General features: G+C 40.4%; 1 protein-coding gene across 4 annotated transcripts in view; it reads right to left on the bottom strand.

Moving 5' to 3' along the window:
* Positions 1–6,489: 6,489 nt before the first annotated feature.
* DSE (dermatan sulfate epimerase) overlaps positions 6,490–10,675 on the bottom strand; it is a 36,682-nt gene continuing 32,496 nt past the window's right edge. For all 4 annotated transcript variants that reach the window (XM_068938108.1, XM_068938110.1, XM_068938107.1 and 1 more), the window contains exon 7: positions 6,490–9,555. In XM_068938108.1, the coding sequence (XP_068794209.1) occupies positions 7,791–9,555 (1,765 nt within the window). In that variant the 3' untranslated portion in view covers positions 6,490–7,790. The remainder of the gene's footprint in view (positions 9,556–10,675) is intronic.

Raw genomic sequence — 10,675 nt, 5'->3', positions numbered from 1 at the left:
CATAACGGTAGAAGTTTCCTCTGAAGCTTATATATCTTCTTGTTTGGGATATTCCAGCAGCCAGTAACTCATGTACTAAAAAGCTGGAGGCTTTACATGTAGCTGGTCCTCTGATAAGGATTGCTTAAATTACTTGGCCCTCACTTGAACAGTATTTTTCAAAGTAAGCAGCAAGAAGTGCTTGGTGAGTATTATGAATTCAAGCTACTTCCAAGAATAATGTCCCCCCAAAGACTATTCCAGCTAAGAGAACGAGACTGCATATTCATAAAACATTATATTGCTCTAAATATACAGCCTCATTTTAGACTATGCATATACAGACTATAATATGTTCTTTTTACATGAAATTGAAAAAAAATTTATTTAAAAAAGGAAAGAATAATCTGAAGAAAAAGGAGAAATATAGGCTCATAAAAGTTATATTTTAGTGCCTTCAGAACAAATTCTGATCCAACTAGTGAACGACAGCTTCTTTAATATTTGTTTTAGTATCAATGGGCACCTAATGTAAGAAGGAAATAGGGTAAAATCCTGGCCTTTTTGACATCAATAGCAAAGCCTCTCCTTGCCTTCACAGTCCCTGCAGAGGAGAGCTTATCGGTGCTGTGCTGCATGCAACACAGGCCAAAGATGACGACAATCATGAGGGAATTCATGTTCAAGAAAATGTAGTGCTCTAAAAGTTTTGCACTTTTCCCTTCTGGGAAGAAGCTGATGGCAAAGGGCGTTTTTACGCTAGAGTACAAGAGTATGTTTAACACTAAAGTATTCCTGCCTGTTTAATACCCTGAGAGAAGGCTCTGAAACACCTACAGAGCGGAATGGCTTCCATAAGGAGGCAGGCGGAAATACGACAGGATTTCCTTGCTTGACATGAACTTTTGTTTAAATGCAGACTATCTGGCCCCTCCCTTTTTTCAGTTTGTTTATCACTTGCTCCTTTTTGCTTCCTTAAGGTGCAAAGATCATAAAGTAGCAGGGACATAATGATTTTTTGTAACTTCCCTTTTTTTCCCCTCCTAACTGCAACAAACGTGGTTTGCTACCACATAATCTGGTTTTATTGCTTCAGATTTGACTCCCTACAGGAACTGCAAAAATGAAGAGATCAGTACAATGTGGGAGTGATGAATCAGTCATCAAAAGCATCCATCCTTTGATAGGACAGAGAGCTCAGGGAAGGGAGTGAAGTGGTAAGAGTTAAAAAAAAAAAAAAGCAACAATTTGTGTTGATCCTTTGAAACCTCCTCAGCAGAGAAAACCCTCATTTCCCTCTGTCTTTTAATATGGTATTTCTCTGAGCACTTGAAACAAAGTACCACTGCTCACAGTGGCTTTTTTAGCCAGTAAGGCAACTCAGCTGAGAACATTTTTGCATCCGTCAGAGGGGTCCGGCTTCTGCCACATGCCTTTGAGGAGGATAAATGTAGGGAAGCATTAGGCTTTTAAATGAAGGGTGTCATGGCATCTTCTCAAGGGAAGCTCTACATGAAAGGGGGAGAAATTAGTTCTCCACAGCTAGCTATCTGGATTTCACAGTATGAGTCTGGAGGACACGGCTCAACAGATGCCTGGAGTAGCATGGTGTTGGGGGCCAGGGGAGGCTGTTTTTCCTCTCTTTGTCCCGGGGTCAATTAGAAGTAAAACCACTGAAATCACTGGTGGTTTGGGACACAAGTCAAAGGAAAAAGAGGCAGCCATATTGTGCTAAGTATCTAATTCTACAAAGCATTTCAGATGCCAGGCAGTTTTTCTCCGCGTTTGTAAACTTCTGGGAAACCATCGTAAGTACTCTGTGTGCTGTTTTCTTTTATTAGCCTGAGGACTCTGACAGGATATGCAGCATTTGCCAGAAATGCAACAAGTGCATTTAGCTGAAGAAATGGCCAGATAGATACACTGTGATAAGAAGGCAAACAGGATAACAAGGTTAGGAGCTTCTTTACTCGTAGAAGCACATGCTCAGGCCACAGCTCATTGCCTATAGTAGGTATATGTATGAGGAAAAAGGAAACTTAAACAACATTCTCAGCTTTTCTGTTGCAATGATGTGATACACTGCCTGCCATGAAGGACATACGGACTGGATTCTGTCCTGTCAAATGACTGAGTTTGATATATATTTGTAATAGGCTTGACACATGTCAAAGGTGTCATGTGCACACACACACACCACCACAACAATTCATGAAAACCCTGTCTGACCGATGTCTTATCCGAGGCTCTCTCAGACACAGACACTGAGCAGGCTACCAACCAGATGAATGGCAGTGACAACCACCTCATTCCTCATAGCTGTCTTTCCCAGGGACCCCACAATACTCTTCCTTTATGTGACTGGTGAATATATGCACCCAGATGGACTGGGCCATATGTTAGGCTGCCCTGAACGAGATATCAAACTGAAAAGCTCTCAAGTCCTGTCTCACTTTATACCTGCAAGTTAAAGCTTACCTCCAAGCAGATGAGAAGAACACAGTTTTCACAGTACCTCCAAGGCCCATAGGGCCTGTTATGATACTATAGTTTGTCTTCTAGTACAAAGAGGATGATATTTTTTCCATCGTAACTTTGGTGGCATTGCAGGCACTCTTATGGAGAGCATGGGTATGCAAAGGCACCCCAATAGTGTCTCTCTTCCTATCCTTTTCTGCCTTTTGGAAGCTTGAGTGAGAACAAGTCAGTGGAAATTAACTGCATGATGCCATTGCCACAAAAATGTCACTGTCAGAAAGCCTGGATGATTACCACTGTTTTCTTGCTACTTTTATTAATGCAAATTAAAGCAGAGAGGATATAACCTCATATATATGGATTCATGTGCTCCTTATCATTGTCAGTGCAATAGCGTTTAGTTTCATTGAAAATTTAAGATGAAACTGAATTCTTCTCAAGTTATTAGCTTTCCTGTTGACTTAAACAGTTGTAGCCACACTGCAGTCCAGCAAGACACAGAGGCAAGCACAAAGGCAATTTAGTTATCTAAAGGACAAGGCCACCACTATTAAGTCACCGCTAATACGGACATACACTGGTTATTACCAGGAGAAAAGCTGACACTGGCTTTGAGAAAGGCTCAGAAAGATAGCCTCAGGTCACTTTTATGTTTCAGAGAATTTTTTAGGGTTTACTTAACATATTGCTCTCCTGCCTGCCTTTGCAGTAGTGACGTCTAGCAGACAGCAGCTCAGTTTCTTGCTTGAAAGGGTCCTGGACTCTTTCTTTGAAGTGCTTTGACATTATTTGTTTCAAGGGTGAACTCATTTGAAAAATAGGCTATGCCCTGATGACAGTACGGACATATTCAGCACTTGATTGTATAGGCCTCGCTACTCCCCCTAGAGAGAGCCAACTCTTAAGAAAGGACAGAAAACAAAATCTCGGCTTCATTAGCTGAATCTGATTTACCAGCTTAAGTTACCCTTCTCAATTCTGATAGCACAGCCAGGGCAGAGGGGCTAAAGTTAGGCAGAAATATATTTGAATCCAACTAAGCCTTTTGCAGACCTAATCAATGTGAATGCAATGTCCTGGTGCAAAAATACAGTTATGTTCCAAATACTATATACTTTCAAACACAAAGAGAAAGCTTTTCATCAGTGGAAAATACGTAGGCCCACAGAAGGATTTGATACATTTCAGACTTACAGTCCTTCGGAATAAGCTTTGATCTTACAAGTTTTAAGAAATGAGGTAGTGCTCCACTCCCTTTGCCTCCTTTAGTTGCAGAATGATGTATATAACATAGACGAATCACCCACATACCCATCCAATTTTTAGATGGACTCAAAAACCTCTTAAAAATCTAAGAACCAGATGCTGCTCTCAGACATGCATACAACTACCAGTGAACTGAATTCCCATTGACTTTTCTCTGAAGTCTTTGAACTCATTTTACACTAAATTAGACTGCAGTCCTGAATCAAAACATGCATGACTGATCATCAAGTACAGAGAAGAAGTTGAATGAAGTCAGCAGGGTCTCATATGAAACAGGAACCCATGCACGCACACCATACACATACAGAGGCACATGCCAGCCTCATTTTAGTAGTGATTTCATTTTAAAAGGAAGCGAAAAATAACTATGCTACTTCATACCATATAATGACTTTTTAAAAGTTGTTCAGTACACCCAGACTAGGTGGAACTAGTGCTAAGTGGCTCTGCCATGGAGTTAGATCTCATTGTGATTGCTTCTCTCTTGTATTTGAGCCAAATAGCACAAAGACACCTCTCCTATGGCAGCAAGCTGTTAAAGCATGCTAACCCTCTCCAGCACTCATACCAGCCCCTATGGCTGCCTGGGCTGTTTCTGTTTAACTGAGTTTTCTTACTGCTTTTCTTAGTAAAGCACTGGCACCTCAAGTTTTTTCCGTTTTTCAGATAATGTCATCATCTGAGGGCTTGAATCATTTCTTCCTGTGTAGCTTATGACACTTCTACCGACCACGATGAGCTGCTGGTTGCTGATTGCATGGAAACATCAGTTCTTCCGTTTTGTTCAAATTCCATTAAAAGAAATGATGATTTTCACTTAGGAATGAGAGGAAGAAGAAGGGAGGAGAAGAACGGAAGCAAAGAAGAATGGAAATAAAACTTGTAGAACCATTAGAGAGGGATTTTTAAAGGTCTGGAAAAGGAAGAAACAAGCAAATACGTGAGAGATGCTCTTTCATGTCTGAAACATATGCAAGACAACTATGGCTTAATGATCAGTTTAAGCAAAGCTTATCTGTCATACCTGAATACAAATTACAGCTGTGTAAGTGGAGTTCAGAGTAGCCAGCATTCCATGATAGCCATCTGCAGATAACCGATAAATCATTCACAGAAAGACGCAAACCAAGCATAAGCTAGAAAAAAGTCTTAGATTCCCACTTTATGCAGGAATGGATCTGGTCTCCTATTCAGGAGGAAGGACTGGCACATTTCATCTCCCATTATTCCATCATCACATCTGCATTCCTCATTCGCATGCTAGTCTTCTTTAAAAACTGCTTTACAACCTGACCTTTCTGCCAGATGAACGGGCTCTCAGCATGGGCATGAGCACCTCTTTCCCTTTGCATTATTAGAACAGCGCAGAGAAGGGTAGTGTAAATGAGAGTTAATCTGCATGACCGTATCTTACTTTCTAATCTCCGTAACTGAGGTTTCAGCTGACAGATAAGTGACACAAACTATCTGGTTGACTGAGACATATAAATGGACACAGAAGCTTTTACTAATTCCTTGCTAGAATTTCGATGGTACACTACACAGCAGACCAAGAAATGCAGGTATTTCTTGAAAGCTTTCTGGACTACAGGTTGGCTTTCTAGAGCTGACTGTTCAACAAAGCAATAGCAAACTGACACAGGGCAAATGTGCATGGGCATGAAGTAAAGCAGAAGATTTGCACCAACCCCTCTGCCGGCGTTGGCTGCATAAAGGTTCAGAGCCACCAGAGCTCTTTGTTTTCCTTAAGGTTATATGTCCCCAAAGAGGACATGGAAATGAAAGACAGAAGACAGTTGGTGCACAATTTATAAATGTTTTTCTGTCCAGATTTGACTGACACATGCACAGCTTATTTGCTTATAAGGCATAATGAGTCCCTGAATTTCCCTGAGGAAACGCAATGGCACTTGCTGCCTGTGGAGGGATCTACCAGCCAGCCCAACTAAACTGCAGCAACAGTACCTGTAGCTTCTGTAGCTTAATTTCACAGTGTTTCACAGCCATTCATAGTATCGCCTAGAAGTAAAAAATTAACATTACCTTTGAAACTGAACATAACCCAACAGCTATTTTTGCATACCTTCATGTCATCACTGTGCAGAAACAGGCATCATAGGCAGAAAGAAGGAAATTTCTAATGATAGCCAGCCTATCACAATCTAGTCAAAACTTCAGCAGGCAATACTATACCTATGGAATTATACTGGAGGACATTCTCCTTTGCAACCCATTAAGTCCTAGGCTCATCTTATGCAACTGGGTGCTTTGCAAGAGGTGAATAATCATGCTACATGCCTTTTACAGTTAGCAGAGACAGGTCTATCTTCAAAGTGTTAGAGATGGATTGACTAGTTGTCGAGGCTCTTGTCTTACTTTCTCCATTGACTGCACAGGAAGTAGAAATTAAGCGAGCTCCCAAATCTGTGCTCAGATAAATGTATCAAATGTCGCTGGATAAATAGAGCAGATTGTAGCAGGGCTTCTATATGTGAACACAGTGCTCAGAACTGGTTTAATATCTAGAACCTAGGGAGCATATTCTTGTATATTCACTGAAGAGTTTTAGACAATGAAAAGTTACATCACATTTCACCACATATACTCCCAGAAGGCTTAACAATAGCAAAGCAGATAACCACAGATATCTAAATGTAAGGTAAGGCAGAGGAAAAAAAGTTTTATGGTTTGAACAAAGTGGTAATGCACATCATTATTTTAATTACTGGGAAAAATACTTCAATCAAAGAAAGATGTCAGCAGAGACAATATTTATAATGTTTTTATTTAGCAAATGTACTGAAAGAATTGTTTTCTTTTTCTGTAAAGATATACAGATATGCACCAATTCCAGTGAGCTTCCATTTTCTCAAATAGCTATGATTTAAAAAAAAAATCGTTTAATGAATTGAAGGGGATATATGTGGAGATGTCAAACTTATTTTTGCCAAAAACCACATGATTCCATTTACCACCAATCCCCAAATAATTGACCCATGGGCCACCAACAGCTTATAGAACACTTGCTGGTGCTTTATAGAGAACAAACTGTACACACAGTTTTAACAGTCCTCTGTTTACAGCCATGTGAAAAGAAAAATACTAAATACTTCCTTAATGCCTGTTTTTCCATATTGACAATTGCTGAGGTTACCACAGGATTGCTTTGTTTTTTTTTTTTTTTGTCTTTTCACAATCGCATATGGAAAGGCAGTGACCTAGGACATTGTTTCCCTACTAAGATGTGCTCCAAAGTAAGAAGAGAATCTCTGTGAAGCCTTAATTTGTAAAGCCAAGAACAGACCGTACAGCATTCATTCTTCTACAGTCTACACTTGGCTGAAAGATTTTTTTTGTTTTCTTTTGGTTTTTTTTGTTTTTTTGTTTTTTCCTGAGAATTGTATTCCCTTATACTTCAAGTTAGCTCCTTATTTGCCTCCTGCTACTGTCTACTGAGTTGTGCCGTTCACTTGGTAAGTACTGACATGATTGCCATTTCCTACCATGCCAGATTGTAAAGCATGGAAGAAATGACGTGATATAAGGATCTGAAATAATTATACAGGAGTGTCCCACATTAAAATATTCTTTGGTTTGGCAGAGAGAAATGAAATCTACTGCTAAGGTCTGCCTTGCACATTTGTGTTTGAATGTCCTCGTCTTAAGAGAACATCCATAGCAGCCTGAAATGAAAACTCACTGATGCAAACCCAATTCTGTATAAAAAACCAAAGCCCTTAGAAACACATCTCTTAAAAAAAGGCTTATCTCATCAAAAAAAATTAATTACAACTTTACACTACTGAACTCTGATGAACAAAGCATAATGTTCCCTCAGATGTGAGGCCCAACTCAAAATACAAAGAGGAGTACTTATTAAGCACTTAGTTTTCTGAGAAATTCATTGCTTTTCCTATTCCTCCATCCCTTCTGGTCTGAAATCAATCTTTCCCCAGCTGTTTATTGGAATGTTTCAGAAAAAGAACATAAACTTTGGCCCTATTAGGGTTAATGCTTTTGCATAGACATATATGACCATAAACTGGTCGACTAGTAGAGGTCTTCTGCTAACATTGTGACTGGGAACAGGAAGAATACAGCCACAATAATATACAGCTGTCTACTAAAAGTATTGCATACAGACATCTTTGGCCATGCAGTCTCTTGGCCTTCTGAAAATAGGTGAGCTGCATTGCCAACATGACAAAAAAAATAGCAATGTTGAGAATTAGAAAGAGGCGGGTATAAGAAGCCGATATTGATGGCGCACTGCTTCGAGCAGTTGTCACCATCTGTGCCAGCCCTGATCGGCCTTTGATTGAAACACCAGTTTTGTGCTTCACATAAGTAATATCTGCAAAATCCAAAAGATCTTTCATTTCCTCTTCTTCATCTACAGGCAACTCTTTTTGTGCTTGAGTCTGTGCCTTTTGTCGCACTTTTCTTTCATTTACCTCAATCTGTGCAAAAATGTCAGGAACAGCATCAACAAATTTGTAGCCTTTGGCTACCTTTCTATTTTTCTTTGCTCGGCCATGCTGCTGCTGCTGCTGCCTCTGTGAGATTGCAAATATTCTGTCAATGGCCTCCTCTGTCTGTCTCTTATCTGAAAATCTCAGCAGGCGCTCAGCAGTCTTCCTAAAGCTAGCTGTGTTTCGTACACGAGACAATATCTGCTTCTCAAGCTGCTGGAAAACAGGCTTAAAATGCTGAAGGTTCCTCTCCACGATCCCTACGTAATCTTTCACTTCTGGCACTGCAGAGGTCCTAATGGCAGAGGCTCGGTCAAAGACAATTTTCTGACGGTCTGCAACAACCTGTACAAAGGCAGAACGGGGCCCATCCTCAACGGTCCATAGGTAAACTGCATAGGCGTGCTCACCAGTGGTAACGAAAACATCCAGTTGCCGAGGATCCCCACGGACGGTGAAGCTCTGCACGTCGATGGAAGGCCCAATGAAAAGGTAAATGACTCTCGTGACCGGGTGCCGCAAGAGGGTAGTCACATTCACATAGTTCGTTCCATTGTAAGGGTAGCCTCGGGGATACATCCTTGAGGCAATGGTAGCTTTCTCGCTGTGGCCAGTGTCATCCATCCAGTACATCTTATATATCCCATCACGGTGCCTAATAAAGGCCCCATGGACCTCATCAACAACCGTCTCTTCAAAAGGCACATCCACATTGTGGAAGAAACTAGTCGCTGCCTCCAGGGGGCTGTCATCTTCCAGATGGATTTGGTCTACCAGCAACAGAAGCTGGGGATGGAGAAGCACAAGGTTTCTTTGCAATTTTCTCAGCTTCAGTTTTGGATTGTAAGCACCCACTCCTTCGCCCCTGATAAAAACCACCCCACTTCTCTCCATGGCCGCAACCACTCGTCCCTGGCAGTCACCAGCCAAGTCATGTTTATATTTCAGCCACTTTGAGGAACAGTCCTCTGTAATCTGCCCTTCCCATGGGGAGAAGCAGCTCTTGGACACAGCAGGGGAAAACATCAGCACATTGTTAAAAAAAGTATATTTTGGCCCATACAGAGCTTCTGTTATGAAAGGTACGCCATTGGGAGCAAAAGTAAAGGAGTTTTGGTCGGGGTGTTCATGGCCAGCATTAAAGTTCCTCCATCCCTTGATCCACTCTTTGTACTTGTTCTTATGAACAATATCATATATTGCACGTCCTCCCAGCTTTCCTGACTTGAAGGAAAGGAAAGGCCTGTTGATTTCAGCTGGCAAAGCACTCCCGTAGGTTACCACTCCCCAGTCCTCAAAATAATGCAGCTTTGGAACCCCATAATCTGGTGGAGGTACAGAGTGCAAACTTGCATCATACCTGCCAAGAAGATAAGGAAAATAACTTTAAAATCAATGGATTGATTCCATTATCAGCACCTGTACAAAACTCAAAATATGATTCAATATTTGCATTAAGGAACAAATAACAGTATAAAGCCCACACGTATGTTTATTAACTGAACTAATCATATAGTTGTAAGGATACTTGGCATACTAATGCCCATAAAAAATGTCTACAGGCATGCTTTTTACAGAATAACAGCTGAAAACATCTGGAGACCTAAAATAAGTCTACCACTAATTTCTGTGAAACAAACCATGCTTTGGAATATTTCATAAAGGTGATGACTGTAATATAAATCTTTAAAAAAAGCGTGTTAGCACCAGGCTTTAGATGAAATTTTTCATCTAGATATCAACCCTTGCAGCCATTTACTGACTACTTAACCAAGAGAAGCAAACAGCATATCTGGAAGTTTCCCAAAAACCGATGACTATAGGAAGTCTGTAGTCTCAGAAGAGGATTAGGAATTAGCTAAAAGTTAATGAAAAGATACTTTAAAGGATAAATCTTTATAAATTATAACACTTAGCATATGTTATTTTCCTCCTCCAACTAGGCTGAAGAAAAATTTGTATGGCTTTCTTATATAAATTGTAAGGTGTAAGACATTTGGTTTAAAAAGAAGTCTTAAATAATGAAAAGGTTAAGATACTTACAATTTTTGTTTCTTGTGATTTATAAGAGTTAAAACAAAAACAACAACAACAACAAAAACAAGCAAAACAAGCCCTCCCCACCCTCTGGCATCATTTTTAAGCAGCCAAAATAAACAAAACCATCATTAAGCTTAATAATATTTCTGCCACATAGCTCCTCATCAGAATTATTCTCTACAGGTAACCAGGAGCCTCAGCCAGGCCCTAAGCAAAGAAAGCTCGTGTCCTGCATACAGTTTCAGGTAATTTTGACCAATGCTGGAAGCTTGCTCTGTGGCCAGCGGTCCTTGATGGAGAACCCCCTTAAAAGCCGACTCCAATGCAAGTCCCTGTGGCCCACAGAAAAGGCAGTTGTTCAGAGCTTTTCTTTCGACTCCTGTACTCTTAAAAATATTCTTCCCCTTTGGCATCAAGAAAAACTTCTAAGCATATATTTC

This window comes from Struthio camelus, chromosome 3 (genome assembly GCF_040807025.1).
Source record: "Struthio camelus isolate bStrCam1 chromosome 3, bStrCam1.hap1, whole genome shotgun sequence".
Taxonomy (NCBI): Eukaryota; Metazoa; Chordata; class Aves; order Struthioniformes; family Struthionidae; genus Struthio; species Struthio camelus.
This window is presented reverse-complemented; position numbering and strand designations above follow the sequence as displayed.